General features: G+C 49.9%; 1 protein-coding gene and 1 long non-coding RNA gene across 5 annotated transcripts in view; one reads left to right on the top strand and one right to left on the bottom strand.

Annotated features, from left to right (window-relative positions):
* Positions 1-5,242: 5,242 nt before the first annotated feature.
* On the top strand, positions 5,243-5,736 carry LOC129843526 (uncharacterized). The gene is made up of 3 exons (XR_008757867.1): positions 5,243-5,337; positions 5,479-5,575; positions 5,673-5,736. It is a non-coding gene; the product is annotated as an uncharacterized LOC129843526 (long non-coding RNA).
* Positions 5,737-6,334: 598 nt separating this feature from the next.
* Positions 6,335-16,251, bottom strand: part of LOC129843524 (exportin-T-like) — a 90,284-nt gene continuing 80,367 nt past the window's right edge. For 3 of the 4 annotated variants that reach the window (XM_055912288.1, XM_055912290.1, XM_055912287.1), the window contains 8 exons: positions 14,088-14,373; positions 10,882-11,071; positions 8,504-8,620; positions 7,723-7,838; positions 7,549-7,596; positions 7,344-7,412; positions 7,185-7,241; positions 6,335-6,955 (listed from right to left, as the gene is read on the bottom strand). In XM_055912288.1, coding sequence (XP_055768263.1) covers positions 6,929-6,955; positions 7,185-7,241; positions 7,344-7,412; positions 7,549-7,596; positions 7,723-7,838; positions 8,504-8,620; positions 10,882-11,071; positions 14,088-14,373 — 910 coding nt within the window. In that variant the 3' untranslated portion in view covers positions 6,335-6,928. Of the gene's footprint in view, positions 6,956-7,184; positions 7,242-7,343; positions 7,413-7,548; positions 7,597-7,722; positions 7,839-8,503; positions 8,621-10,881; positions 11,072-13,061; positions 13,089-14,087; positions 14,374-16,251 lie in introns of all 4 variants that reach the window. The other variant, XM_055912289.1, reaches the window with a different exon arrangement.

Below are 16,251 nucleotides of genomic sequence, written 5' to 3'. Positions count from 1 at the left end.
ATCTCCCTCTGTGACCCAGTGGTAGGAGAAACCCTGATGGTGTCTGGATTAGTAAACACTATTGGTTCATCAAATCAACATTTAGTTACTCATGAAGACAGCTCAATACAGGATGAACAAATTACATAAATATCTCTTAAATGTGCTTTGACTGCCTGTAGTCTCTCCCACAGCCGGTTCTGGGTGGCCTGTAGTCTCCTCAGCTGGTTCTGGGTGGCCTGTAGTCTCTCCCCACAACTGGTTCTGGGTGGCATGTAGTCTCTCCTCACAGCTGGTCCTGGTTCTGGGTGGCCTGTAGTCTCTCCCCACAGCTGGTTCTGGGTGGCCTGTAGTCTCCCCACAGCTGGTTCTGGGTGGCCTGTAGTCTCTCCCCACAACTGGTTCTGGGTGGCATGTAGTCTCTCCTCACAGCTGGTCCTGGTTCTGGGTGGCCTGTAGTCTCTCCCCACAGCTGGTTCTGGGTGGCCTGTAGTATCTCCCCACAGCCGGTCCTGGTTCTGGGTGGCTTGTAGTCTCTCCCCACAGCTGGTTCTGGGTGGCCTGTAGTCTCTCCCCACAGCCGGTCCTGGTTCTGGGTGGATGGGATCAGTTCTGTTTTTCCAACATTAGATCCAGTCTGGATCATCTTTATTTAAATCCATGTTGCATCATATCCATTAGTCTGGTCTGGAGGTACGCTGTCTGGGATCATATCTGAATATCCATTAGTCTGGTCTGGAGGTAAGCTGTCTGGGATCATATCTGAATATCCATTAGTCTGGTCTGGAGGTAAGCTGTCTGGGATCATATCTGAATATCCATTAGTCTGGTCTGGAGGTAAGCTGTCTGGGATCATATCCATTAGTCTGGTCTGGAGGTACGCTGTCTGGGATCATATCTGAATATCCATTAGTCTGGTCTGGAGGTAAGCTGTCTGGGATCATATCTGAATATCCATTAGTCTGGTCTGGAGGTAAGCTGTCTGTGATCATATCTGAATATCCATTAGTCTGGTCTGGAGGTAAGCTGTCTGGGATCATATCTGAATATCCATTAGACTGGTCTGGAGGTAAGCTGTCTGGGATCATATCTGAATATCCATTAGTCTGGTCTGGAGGTAAGCTGTCTGGGATCATATCTGAATATCCATTAGTCTGGTCTGGAGGTAAGCTGTCTGGGATCATATCTGAATATCCATTAGTCTGGTCTGGAGGTAAGCTGTCTGGGATCATATCTGAATATCCATTAGACTGGTCTGGAGGTACGCTGTCTGGGATCATATCTGAATATCCATTAGACTGGTCTGGAGGTAAGCTGTCTGGGATCATATCTGAATATCCATTAGACTGGTCTGGAGGTAAGCTGTTTGGGATCATATCCATTAGTCTGGTCTGGAGGTAAGCTGTCTGGGATCATATCCATTAGACTGGTCTGGAGGTACGCTGTCTGGGATCATATCTGAATATCCATTAGTCTGGTCTGGAGGTAAGCTGTCTGGGATCATATCTGAATATCCATTAGACTGGTCTGGAGGTAAGCTGTCTGGGATCATATCCATTAGACTGGTCTGGAGGTACGCTGTCTGGGATCATATCTGAATATCCATTAGTCTGGTCTGGAGGTAAGCTGTCTGGGATCATATCTGAATATCCATTAGACTGGTCTGGAGGTAAGCTGTCTGGGATCATATCCATTAGACTGGTCTGGAGGTACGCTGTCTGGGATCATATCTGAATATCCATTAGTCTGGTCTGGAGGTAAGCTGTCTGGGATCATATCTGAATATCCATTAGACTGGTCTGGAGGTAAGCTGTCTGGGATCATATCTGAATATCCATTAGACTGGTCTGGAGGTAAGCTGTCTGGGATCATATCTGAATACCCATTAGACTGGTCTGGAGGTAAGCTGTCTGGGATCATATCTGAATATCCATTAGTCTGGTCTGGAGGTAAGCTGTCTGGGATCATATCTGAATATCCATTAGACTGGTCTGGAGGTAAGCTGTCTTTGATCATATCTGAATATCCATTATTCTGGTCTGGAGGTAAGCTGTCTGGGATCATATCTGAATATCCATTAGACTGGTCTGGAGGTAAGCTGTCTTTGATCATATCTGAATATCCATTAGTCTGGTCTGGAGGTAAGCTGTCTGGGATCATATCCATTAGACTGGTCTGGAGGTAAGCTGTCTGGGATCATATCTGAATATCCATTAGACTGGTCTGGAGGTAAGCTGTCTGGGATCATATCTGAATATCCATTAGTCTGGTCTGGAGGTAAGCTGTCTGGGATCATATCTGAATATCCATTAGTCTGGTCTGGAGGTAAGCTGTCTGGGATCATATCTGAATATCCATTAGACTGGTCTGGAGGTACGCTGTCTGGGATCATATCTGAATATCCATTAGACTGGTCTGGAGGTAAGCTGTCTGGGATCATATCCATTAGACTGGTCTGGAGGTACGCTGTCTGGGATCATATCTGAATATCCATTAGTCTGGTCTGGAGGTAAGTCTAATGGGTATTCAGATATGATCCCAAATATCCATTAGTCTGGTCTGGAGGTAAGCTGTCTGGGATCATATCTGAATATCCATTAGTCTGGTCTGGAGGTAAGCTGTCCGGGGCCAAAGAGGATTAATGTGTAACAATGGCATGGATAGATAACAGACCACTCTAATACACCTCAACATATGGTGCAACAGAGATGTTTTAACGTTCAATTGATCGTTATTCTACAGAGGGTAGACAGTAAGTACAGGTGGATGAATATGACGTTGGAAGGTGTTGACTAGTGACAACTTTTTGCAGTTTCTTCCGGGCTCAAAATGGAGCTGAGGTGGTGGGCGTGTGGCCAATGGTGCCGACCAAAATGTTTTGAGGCCCTCCTGTTGACAGGAATGGCAAAACTTCCTGCAATTCTACACATTTGGCCGTGGCTTATGCCAAACGCATTCCATCAAGGGCCTAGTGTCGTCTGGTTTTTCCCCTTCAGACCTAGAGACAACCAGGTGAGGAGAGTTCCTTACTGAGACCTAGAGACAACCAGGTGAGGAGAGTTCCTTACTGAGACCTAGACAACCAGGTGAGTGAGGAGAGTTCCTTACTGAGACCTAGACAACCAGGTGAGTGAGGAGAGTTCCTTACTGAGACCTAGACAACCAGGTGAGGAGAGTTCCTTACTGAGACCTAGACAAGCAGGTGAGGAGAGTTCCTTACTGAGACCTAGACAAGCAGGTGAGTGAGGAGAGTTCCTTACTGAGACCTAGACAAGCAGGTGAGTGAGGAGAGTTCCTTACTGAGACCTAGACAAGCAGGTGAGGGGAGTTCCTTACTGAGACCTAGACAAGCAGGTGAGGGGAGTTCCTTACTGAGACCTAGACAACCAGGTGAGGGGAGTTCCTTACTGAGACATAGACAAGCAGGTGAGGAGAGTTCCTTACTGAAACCTAGACAACCAGGTGAGTGAGGAGAGTTCCTTACTGAGACCTAGACAAGCAGGTGAGGGGAGTTCCTTACTGAGACCTAGACAACCAGGTGAGGAGAGTTCCTAATCAGGTAAACACCCCCCCCCCCCCCCCCCCCCCCCACTGAATGTGTTTGACGCTATCTGAGTGACTCAAACATGTCAATGTTTGACAGAAGGACCTGCCCTGACACTATGGTAGAAAATAACTGGGATTCAACAGCAACTAGACTGTCGGTCCCTGGGAGGAGCTGAAATAAAATATCACAGAAATGTATTTCTCAAATGTTGTGCACAACTTTGTTTACGTCCCCCCGTTAGTGAACATTTCTCCTTGACAATCCACCTGACTAAACAGCATGAACATTACACAGGTGCACCTTGTGCCGGGGACAAAAGGCCCCTAAAATGTGCAGTATTGTCACAACACAATGCCACAGAGGTCTCAAGATTTGAGGGAGCGTACAATTGGCATGCCGAATGCAGGAATGTCCACCAGAGCTGTTTCCATAAGCTGCATCCAACATTTGTGAGACTGTCCAACCGGCGTCAACTGCAGACCAGGTGTAACCACGCCAACCCAGGACCTCCACTTCCGGTTTCTTCACCTGCGGGATCGTCTGAGGGGAGGGGCTGAGGATTATTTCTGTCTGTAATAAAGCCCTTTTGTGGGGGAAAAACTCATTCTGATTGGGTGGGCCTGGCTCCTAAGAGGGGGCCCACCCATGGCTACACCCCTGCCCAGTCATGTGAAAGCCATAGATTAGGGCCTAATGAATTTATTTCAATTGACCCGATTTCCTTAAAAGAACTGTAACTGAGTTAAATCATTGACATGTTTGTTCAGTATATATTAAACAGGCAGGTTTGCATTATCATTGGTTAAGCTGAATTGTCAGGAATAGCTGGGTATAAAATGCTGTTGTCTGGTTTAAGTCCGTTCATACATGAATCATGCTGCTCGAGCCTTTATCTAAAGACTAACCTTTAATATGACATCATGACCAGACCCTTTATCTAAAGACTAACCTTTAATATTACATCATGACCCTTTATCTAAAGACTAACCTTTAATATTACATCATGACCAGAGCCTTTATCTAAAGACTAAACTTTAATATTACATCATGACCCTTTATCTAAAGACTAACCTTTAATATTACATCATGACCAGAGCCTTTAGATAAAGACTAAACTTTAATATTAGATCTTTTCAGAATAGGAATACAAGTTCAAAAAAAATAAAAACACTAAACCATGAAACGAATTTATTTACATCCCAACATATTATTCCTTCTTTTAAAAAACGTAATATTTACATTTTGATTCGCTAGTAAAGTCCTTCTGAAAGTGACGGAGTCGTAACGAACACCGGGGTAAACATTTCTCCGGTCACTCTGCTCTGCTCTGATTTCTCCAGTTGAGGGTAGAGTGGATGACTTCGCTCGGTCACAAAATGGCCCCCTATATAGTGCCCCACATGCTGACCAGGGACCTAATGTTAAGCGCCCCCCCACCAACTGACAGTACAGCTGAGATGCAGTTCCTGTCATGTGATCAAAAAAAATAAATGAGAACAAGCAGATGTTTGTTAAACCAGGTCCTATTCTTTCTGGGGGTAGAGGAGAACCTTGTTCAGGGCAGGTCCTATTCTTTCTGAGGATAGAGGAGAACCTTGTTCAGGGCAGGTCCTATTCTTTCTGAGGGGACTGGGGGTAGAGGAGAACCTTGTTCAGGGCAGGTCCTATTCTTTCTAAGGGGACTGGGGGTAGAGGAGAACCTTGTTCAGGGCAGGTCCTATTCTTTCTGAGGGGACTGGGGGTAGAGGAGAACTTTGTTCAGGGCAGGTCCTATTCTTTCTGAGGGTAGAGGAGATCCTTGTTCAGGGCAGGTCCTATTATTTCTGAGGGTAGAGGAGATCCTTGTTCAGGGCAGGTCCTATTCTTTCTGAGGGTAGAGGAGATCCTTGTTCAGGGCAGGTCCTATTCTTTCTAAGGGGACTGGGGGTAGAGGAGAACCTTGTTCAGGGCAGGTCCTATTCTTTCTGAGGGGACTGGGGGTAGAGGAGAACTTTGTTCAGGGCAGGTCCTATTCTTTCTGAGGGTAGAGGAGATCCTTGTTCAGGGCAGGTCCTATTATTTCTGGGGGTAGAGGAGAACCTTGTTCAGGGCAGGTCCTATTCTTTCTGAGGGGACTGGGGGTAGAGGAGAACCTTGTTCAGGGCAGGTCCTATTCTTTCTGAGGGGACTGGGGGTAGAGGAGATCCTTGTTAAACCAGGTCCTATTCTTTCTGAGGGGACTGAGGGTAGAGGAGATCCTTGTTCAGAGCAGGTCCTATTCTTTCTGAGGGGACTGGGGGTAGAGGAGAACCTTGTTCAGGGCAGGTCCTATTCTTTCTGAGGGTAGAGGAGATCCTTGTTAAACCAGGTCCTATTCTTTCTGAGGGGACTGGGGGTAGAGGAGAACCTTGTTCAGAGCAGGTCCTATTCTTTCTGAGGGGACTGGGGGTAGAGGAGATCCTTGTTCAGGGCTTGTGTTCACATAGCATATCTGATCTAGAAGCAGTCCGACCTCTTCTTATTCATTACATCCTCCATCAGCACTGAAACACTAGGAATTTAGGTCCTGACGTTCAGGACATCCTCACAGCGTTCTGAGGGACAGGGGTACAACTGGAACAGAAGGTAAAGTAAATGCAGAATAAACCAGGGACATCGTTACAGCGGCCTGAGGGACAAGGGAATAACTGGAACAGAAGGTAAAGTAAATGCAGAATAAACCAGGGACATCGTTACAGCGGTCTGCCCTGTATGTCACTTCAAACTAAAACACATCCTTCCTCAACCGTCCCCATTTCCTCCACAACAGAAAAAATCTAGAAAAAAATGTCAAGCCAGCCCTTTTTATTGAGTCCATCAATTCATTCACAGGGCAGAGAGAGAAACACCTCCACGTTCAACCACTCAAACGAAAGACATCTTGAAAACACATTTTTATAAACTAATAAATCCTAATCGTTAGATTGTGTTCAGGTCCTTGTTGCATCATTAGCAACAGAGAGAGGCTTCATGCTTGACATTCTACTATGGAAACCTCGTTCCATAAGCCTTCCTCTATACTCTAGTTTACTTCCTGTCTTGCAGAGAATCCAACCAATCACATCTTCACTTGACCAGGGGCGCCACCCCAGATGGAGAGCACGTCCTTGATTGGGCCTGGATCAGTGGAGGAGGAGGAGGAGGGGGGTGTGGTCACCCCAGTGAAAGCCTCCTTGACCACTCGTGTCCTTGTGTCTTGGCTCCGCCCCCTCCCACGTGGACAGGATGGGCGGGGTTATGCAGTTACCTTCAGAAGTGCTAAGGCCGCTTCCTATGCTAAGCTCTCCGTCTTTAAGGTCTCTCTGTCCGGCTGTCCGTGGTACTATCTCACTACCAGTCTTCTCTTAGTTTCCAGTGTCCTCTATCAATCCTTCCAGTTCGTATTTACAGTTTGGCTCGCTGAAAGAAAGCCTGTGGAGAGAGAAAGACAGAGAGACAGAGAGACAGACGACAGAGAGAGAGAGACAGACGACAGAGAGAGACAGACAGGCGACAGAGAGAGACAGACAGACACAGACAGGCGACAGAGAGACAGAGAGAGAGAGAGAGAGACAGACTCTTGTCAGATGTTATTGCTCGTACCAAGACACAGGTTACTGAGCGAAGCTGTTTCCAAGGCAACAACCAGCTGACTACGTACCTTCATGTAGTTTTTGAAGACCTTGGCGTCTGGCTGCTGAAGCACTTGACACACTTCCTGTTAAGAGGAAAAGGAGGAGGAGTGTTACAGAACTAGGGAACCGGTTACATTTCCGTGTTCGATTCAGCTGTGATCTGTATGGTTATGCGACAGAGGTACCTGTGTGATTTCAGGTGACACCTGTAGAGAAGGGAGGTACTCCTGAAGGTACTGGATAAACTCCGGACCCTGCCGACCAGGAAGTACAAAACATGACAAACAAACACCATGTCAGCCATGCATTCATTCATACAAAAAGGTCCAAGTTGGAGATAGATCAAGTTCTCAACAAGACATTATGAAGGAAAACCAAAGTGAAGCTTACTCTTCTGAGATGAATCATTTTCAAGGTGAGAGCACACTCTGACAACGTCTGGAGAAAGAAAAACAAAACACGTTTTGAGTTAGTTTTTTGTCATTCGAGTCCAAACTTCTGTTTTGTAGGATGTAAAAGAGAGATGTGTGGCGTCTCCTGATAAATCTGGTTCCAGGTACTCACCAGGACGGTCTGAGCGTCTGTGAGATCAAAGGATGGTTTGAGAGGAGCCAGGAAGCATGCTGGGACGATGTGTTTATAGATGAAGTCTGGGAACCCAGCCATACCGTCTTTACCGCCTGAAGGACATAAAACAACAAAATCAGTCCCAGTTCAAAACGTTTCACTTTTTACACCAGGGGGTGTATTCATTACCGCAAACCGTAGCAAAAAATGTTTTACAATGAAAACAAGATATTCTATTTTTGGGGGAAGAAAGAAATTCAGCAAGGTCCCTGCCCGTTTTATCCCAAAAGGTTTCTAGTGAACACGACCCCAGTCCAAGACGAAAAAACAATTAACTAATATCCGCTGGGCGCGTTTCTAGAACAATAGTTCCCATCGGTCTCCACGGTCCGTTTCTGTCAGGAGCAACAGCAGCAAGACAGGGGGTTGAATACGGACGGGTCGTTTCTGTCAGGAGCAACAGCAGCAAGACAGGGGGTTGAATACGGACGGGTCGTTTCTGTCAGGAGCAACAGCAGCAAGACGGGTCGTTGTTCTCACCCCAGAGGTTGAATAATGACGGGTCGTTCTCACCCCCAGAGGTTGAATAATGACGGGTCGTTCTCACCCCCAGAGGTTGAATAATGACGGGTCGTTCTCACCCCCAGAGGTTGAATAATGACGGGTCGTTCTCACCCCCAGAGGTTGAATAATGACGGGTCGTTGTTCTCACCCCAGAGGTTGAATAATGACGGGTCGTTCTCACCCCAGAGGTTGAATAATGACGGGTCGTTCTCACCCCAGAGTTCCACCAGCTTGGAGAGGATGATGAAGCAGCTCTTCTGGGCGATGGGGTCGGGGAAGTCTACAGCTCCCTGGATGATGGTGAACAGAACCCGCTCTACGTTCTCAGCACCTGGGGAGGAACCACACAACAAATATTTATAGCTGAGGAATCACACCACACACACACTTAGAACCCTGGAGAACCACACAACAAATATTTATAGCTGAGGAATCACACCACACACACACTTAGAACCCTGGAGAACCACACAACAAATATTTATAGCTGAGGAATCACACCACACACACACTTAGAACCCTGGAGAACCACACAACAAATATTTATAGCTGAGGAACCACACCACACACACACTTAGAACCCTGGAGAACCACACAACAAATATTTATAGCTGAGGAATCACACCACACACACACTTAGAACCCTGGAGAACCACACAACAAATATTTATAGCTGAGGAATCACACCACACACACACTTAGAACCCTGGAGAACCACACAACAAATATTTATAGCTGAGGAACCATACCACACACACACTTAGAACCCTGGAGAACCACACAACAAATATTTATAGCTGAGGAATCACACCACACACACACTTAGAACCCACTTAATGTTCTCAACACCTGGGTAACAGAACACACACACTCAGAACCCTGAGGAACCACACAGGACACACTCAGAACCCTGAGGAACCACACAGGACACACTCAGAACCCTGAGGAACCACACAGGACACACTCAGAACCCTGAGGAACCACACAGGACACACTCAGAACCCCGAGGAACCACACAGGACACACTCAGAACCCCGAGGAACCACACAGTACACACTCAGAACCCCGAGGAACCACACAGTACACACTCAGAACCCCGAGGAACCACACAGTACACACTCAGAACCACACAGTACACACTCAGAACCCCGAGGAACCACACAGTACACACTCAGAACCCAGAGGAACCACACAGTACACACTCAGAACCCCGAGGAACCACACAGGACACACTCAGAACCCCGAGGAACCACACAGGACACACTCAGAACCCCGAGGAACCACACAGTACACACTCAGAACCCCGAGGAACCACACAGGACACACTCAGAACCCCGAGGAACCACACAGGACACACTCAGAACCCCGAGGAACCACACAGGACACACTCAGAACCCCGAGGAACCACACAGGACACACTCAGAACCCCGAGGAACCACACAGGACACACTCAGAACCCCGAGGAACCACACAGAACACACTCAGAACCCCGAGGAACCACACAGTACACACTCAGAACCCCGAGGAACCACACAGTACACACTCAGAACCCCGAGGAACCACACAGTACACACTCAGAACCCCGAGGAACCACACAGTACACACTCAGAACCCTGAGGAACCACACAGGACACACTCAGAACCCTGAGGAACCACACAGGACACACTCAGAACCCCGAGGAACCACACAGGACACACTCAGAACCCTGAGGAACCACACAGGACACACTCAGAACCCCGAGGAACCACACAGGACACACTCAGAACCCCGAGGAACCACACAGGACACACTCAGAACCCCGAGGAACCACACAGGACACACTCAGAACCCCGAGGAACCACACAGAACACACTCAGAACCCCGAGGAACCACACAGTACACACTCAGAACCCCGAGGAACCACACAGTACACACTCAGAACCCCGAGGAACCACACAGTACACACTCAGAACCCTGAGGAACCACACAGTACACACTCAGAACCCCGAGGAACCACACAGTACACACTCAGAACCCCGAGGAACCACACAGTACACACTCAGAACCCCGAGGAACCACACAGGACACACTCAGAACCCCGAGGAACCACACAGTACACACTCAGAACCCTGAGGAACCACACAGTACACACTCAGAACCCCGAGGAACCACACAGGACACACTCAGAACCCTGAGGAACCACACAGTACACACTCAGAACCCCGAGGAACCACACAGGACACACTCAGAACCCCGAGGAACCACACAGGACACACTCAGAACCCTGAGGAACCACACAGGACACACTCAAAACCCCGAGGAACCACACAGTACACACTCAGAACCCTGAGGAACCACACAGTACACACTCTGAACCCCGAGGAACCACACAGTACACACTCAGAACCCCGAGGAACCACACAGTACACACTCAGAACCACACAGTACACACTCAGAACCCCGAGGAACCACACAGTACACACTCAGAACCCAGAGGAACCACACAGGACACACTCAGAACCCTGAGGAACCACACAGGACACACTCAGAACCCTGAGGAACCACACAGGACACACTCAGAACCCTGAGGAACACACTGAGCAGCAGCTCACCCTGGTTGGCCAGGACTTCGTTCATCCCACTGGAGGTTATGGTCTGTATGAAGGTGAAGTAACTCCTCCGTAACATCTGTTTCTCCAGGGCTGCTGTCTGGTCGTTGTCCTCAGCAGCTCGACACAACACCTCAAAGATGGCCAGGACCAGAGGCATGAACACCTGCTGTAGGAACGGAGACACCTGGTCCTGGAGAGAGACAGAGAGGACCAGAGACATGAACACCTGGTCCTGGAGAGACAGAGAGGACCAGAGACATGAACACCTGGTCCTGGAGAGACAGAGAGGACCAGAGGGATGAACACCTGGTCCTGGAGAGAGACAGAGAGGACCAGAGACATGAACACCTGGTCCTGGAGAGAGACAGAGAGGACCAGAGACATGAACACCTGGTCCTGGAGAGACAGAGAGGACCAGAGACATGAACACCTGGTCCTGGAGAGAGACAGAGAGGACCAGAGGCATGAACACCTGGTCCTGGAGAGACAGAGAGGACCAGAGACATGAACACCTGGTCCTGGAGAGACAGAGAGGACCAGAGACATGAACACCTGGTCCTGGAGAGAGACAGAGAGGACCAGAGACATGAACACCTGGTCCTGGAGAGAGACAGAGAGGACCAGAGACATGAACACCTGGTCCTGGAGAAAGACAGAGAGGACCAGAGACATATACACCTGGTCCTGAAGAGAGACAGAGAGGACCAGAGACATGAAAACCTGGTCCTGGAGAGAGACAGAGAGGACCAGAGACATGAACACCTGGTCCTGGGGAGAGACAGAGAGGACCAGAGACATGAACACCTGGTCCTGGGGAGAGACAGAGAGGACCAGAGACATGAACACCTGGTCCTGGAGAGAGACAGAGAGGACCAGAGGCATGAACACCTGGTCCTGGAGAGACAGAGAGGACCAGAGACATGAACACCTGGTCCTGGAGAAACAGAGAGGACCAGAGACATATACACCTGGTCCTGAAGAGAGACAGAGAGGACCAGAGACATGAACACCTGGTCCTGGAGAGAGACAGAGAGGACCAGAGACATGAACACCTGGTCCTGGGGAGAGACAGAGAGGACCAGAGACATGAACACCTGGTCCTGGAGAAAGACAGAGAGGACCAGAGACATATACACCTGGTCCTGAAAAGAGACAGAGAGGACCAGAGACATGAACACCTGGTTCTGGAGAGAGACAGAGAGGACCAGAGACATGAACACCTGGTCCTGGAGAGAGACAGAGAGGACCAGAGACATGAACACCTGGTCCTGGAGAAAGACAGAGAGGACCAGAGACATATACACCTGGTCCTGAAGAGAGACAGAGAGGACCAGAGACATGAAAACCTGGTCCTGGAGAGAGACAGAGAGGACCAGAGACATGAACACCTGGTCCTGGGGAGAGACAGAGAGGACCAGAGACATGAACACCTGGTCCTGGGGAGAGACAGAGAGGACCAGAGACATGAACACCTGGTCCTGGAGAGAGACAGAGAGGACCAGAGGCATGAACACCTGGTCCTGGAGAGACAGAGAGGACCAGAGACATGAACACCTGGTCCTGAAGAGAGACAGAGAGGACCAGAGACATGAACACCTGGTCCTGGAGAGAGACAGAGAGGACCAGAGACATGAACACCTGGTCCTGGGGAGAGACAGAGAGGACCAGAGACATGAACACCTGGTCCTGGAGAAAGACAGAGAGGACCAGAGACATATACACCTGGTCCTGAAGAGAGACAGAGAGGACCAGAGGCATGAACACCTGGTCCTGGAGAGACAGAGAGGACCAGAGACATGAACACCTGGTCCTGGAGAGAGACAGAGAGGACCAGAGACATGAACACCTGGTCCTGGGGAGAGACAGAGAGGACCAGAGACATGAACACCTGGTCCTGGGGAGAGACAGAGAGGACCAGAGACATGAACACCTGGTCCTGGAGAGAGACAGAGAGGACCAGAGGCATGAACACCTGGTCCTGGAGAGACAGAGAGGACCAGAGACATGAACACCTGGTCCTGGAGAAAGACAGAGAGGACCAGAGACATATACACCTGGTCCTGAAGAGAGACAGAGAGGACCAGAGACATGAACACCTGGTCCTGGAGAGAGACAGAGAGGACCAGAGACATGAACACCTGGTCCTGTGGAGAGACAGAGAGGACCAGAGACATGAACACCTGCTGCAGGAACGGAGACACCTGGTCCTGGAGAGACAGAGAGTACCAGAGGCATGAACACCTGGTCCTGGAGAGAGACAGAGAGGACCAGAGACATGAACACCTGGTCCTGGAGAGACAGAGAGGACCAGAGACATGAACACCTGGTCCTGAAGAGAGACAGAGAGGACCAGAGACATGAACACCTGGTCCTGGAGAGAGACAGAGAGGACCAGAGACATGAACACCTGGTCCTGGAGAGAGACAGAGAGGACCAGAGACATGAACACCTGGTCCTGGAGAGACAGAGAGGACCAGAGACATGAACACCTGGTCCTGGAGAGACAGAGAGGACCAGAGACATGAACACCTGGTCCTGGAGAGACAGAGAGGACCAGAGACATGAACACCTGGTCCTGGAGAGACAGAGAGGACCAGAGACATGAACACCTGGTCCTGAAGAGAGACAGAGAGGACCAGAGACATGAACACCTGGTCCTGGAGAGAGACAGAGAGGACCAGAGACATGAACACCTGGTCCTGGAGAGAGACAGAGAGGACCAGAGACATGAACACCTGGTCCTGGAGAGACAGAGAGGACCAGAGACATGAACACCTGGTCCTGAAGAGAGACAGAGAGGACCAGAGACATGAACACCTGGTCCTGGAGAGAGACAGAGAGGACCAGAGACATGAACACCTGGTCCTGGAGAGAGACAGAGAGGACCAGAGACATGAACACCTGGTCCTGGAGAGAGACATAGAGGACCAGAGACAGGAACGGAGACACCTGGTCCAGGGAATGGGGGCATAGACTGTCCCTAATTTTCGCTAACCCTAAACCTAACCCTAAACCTAACCCTTTTAGCTTGGCTGTTTCAGCTGGCATGTTAGCAGTCAGTCCCCTACCATAGATATATTTTAAGGGCCGGTTTCCTGGACAGATTAATCTTAGTCCTGGACTAAAACCCTTCCTGTGGAGATCCTACCCTAGTCCAGGAAACCAGCCCCCAGATGTCCTCTGTAACGGTGTGGTTCCCTGGTTACCTTGAACTTGGCGGTGATCTGGCTGATGAGGGGTATAAACTCCTGCAGGTCCTTGGCCTCACAGTCCTTCAGCATGTGTTCCGCCGCCGCCGGGACGAAGGGCAGGACCTCTTCTTCGAGACAGATGATCATGCGGTGGAGGAAGGAGCGGACGGCGCTACGCAGCGACCCCCTCTGGACAGGACAGCTCAGTGCAGGCAGGAAGGTCTGCAGACAGTCTCTGTAGACCTCAGAACATCCACACTGCTTCACTGTCTGCTTGTTGCTGAACGCTTTACTGGTACGACTAGAGGGAGAGAGAGAGGGGGATGGAGAGAGAGAGGGGAGGGAGGGGGAGAGAAGGGAGAGAGAGGGGGAGAGGGAGGGAGGGAGAGAAGGGAGAGAGAGAGAAGGGAGAGAGAGAGGGAGGGGGAGAGGGAGAGAGAGGGAGAGAAGGTAGAGAGAGAAGGGAGAGAAGGGAGGGAGGGAGAGAAGGGAGAGAGAGAGAGAGAAGGGAGAGAGAGAGAGAGAAGGGAGAGAGAGAGAAGGGAGAGAAGGGAGGGAGGGAGAGAGGAGAGAAGGGAGAGAGAGAAGGGAGAGAGAGAAGGGAGAGAAGGGAGAGAGAGAGGGAGGGGAAAGGGAGAGAGAGAGAGAGAGAGGGAGGGAGAGAAGGAAGAGAGGGAGAAGGGAGAGAAGGGAGGGAGGGAGAGAAGGGAGAGAGAGAGAGAGAAGGGAGAGAGAGAGAAGGGAGGGAGGGGGAGAGGGAGGGAGAGAGAAGGGGGAGAGGGAGGGAGAGAGAAGGGAGAGAGAGAAGGGAGAGAAGGGAGGGAGGGAGAGAAGGGAGAGAGAGAGAGAGAAGGGAGAGAAGGGAGGGAGGGAGAGAGGAGAGAGAAGGGAGAGAGAGAAGGGAGAGAAGGGAGAGAGAGAAGGGAGAGAAGGGAGAGAGAGAGAAGGGAGAGAGAGAGGGAGGGGAGAGGGAGAGAGAGAGAGAGGGAGGGAGAGAAGGAAGAGAGGGAGAAGAGAGAGAAGGGAGAGAGAGAGAAGGGAGAGAGAGAGAAGGGGGAGAGAGAGAAGGGAGAGAGAGAGAAGGGAGGGAAGGGGAGAGGGAGGGAGGGAGAGAAGGGAGAGAGAGAAGGGAGAGAGAGAGAAGGGAGAGAGAGAGAAGGGAGAGAGAGAGGGAGAGAGAGAGGGAGGGAGGGAGGGAAGGTAGAGAGAGAAGGGAGAGAAGGGAGAGAGAGAGAGAGAAGGGAGAGAGAGAGAAGGGAGAGAAGGGAGAGAGAGAGAAGGGAGAGAAGGGAGGGAGGGGGAGAGGGAGGGAGGGAGAGAGGAGAGAAGGGAGAGAAGGGAGAGAAGGGAGAGAGAGAAGGGAGAGAAGGGAGAGAGAGAGGGAGGGGGAGAGGGAGAGAGAGAGGGAGGGAGGGAGAGAAGGAAGAGAGGGAGAAGGGAGAGAAGGGAGAGAGAGAAGGCAGAGAGAGAAGGGAAGGGGAGAGGGAGGGAGGGAGGGAGAGAAGGTAGAGAGAGAAGGGAGAGAAGGGAGGGAGGGAGAGAAGGGAGAGAGAAGGGAGAGAGAGAGAAGGGAGAGAGAGAGAAGGGAGAGAGAGAGAGGGGGGAGGGAGGGAGAGTTGTATTCTTAGCAGGAACTGAACTTGTAAACCCAGAGAGAAGAGTGCTGAGCGATTAGTGCTTTTTGAGGTTGGTTTGGTTTTGGTTCAACTATTTTCTTTTCTTTAATTGTCAGTTTTATGCATTATGTGTGTTGAATGCTGTTATAAAATATAATAAACGTCCATTACTGCTCATCACTTATTCACATGACTTTAATAAGATACTCTACATGACCAAAAGTATGTGGACACCTGCTCAGTCAAAATCATGGGCATTAATATGAGGTTGGTCCTCCATTTGCTGCTATAACAGCCTCCACTCTTCTGGGAAGGCTTTCCACTAGATGTTGGAACATTGCTGCTATAACAGCCTCCACTCTTCTGGGAAGGCTTTCCACTAGATGTTGGAACATTGCTGCTATAACAGCCTCCACTCTTCTGGGAAGGCTTTCCACTAGATGTTGGAACATTGCTCCTATAACAGCCTCCACTCTTCTGGGAAGGCTTTCCACTAGATGTTGGAACATTGCTGCTATAACAGCCTCCACTCTTCTGGGAAGGCTTTCCACTAGATGTTGGAA

The sequence above is a fragment of the Salvelinus fontinalis genome, unplaced genomic scaffold (genome assembly GCF_029448725.1).
Source record: "Salvelinus fontinalis isolate EN_2023a unplaced genomic scaffold, ASM2944872v1 scaffold_0154, whole genome shotgun sequence".
NCBI lineage: Eukaryota > Metazoa > Chordata > Actinopteri > Salmoniformes > Salmonidae > Salvelinus > Salvelinus fontinalis.
This window is presented reverse-complemented; position numbering and strand designations above follow the sequence as displayed.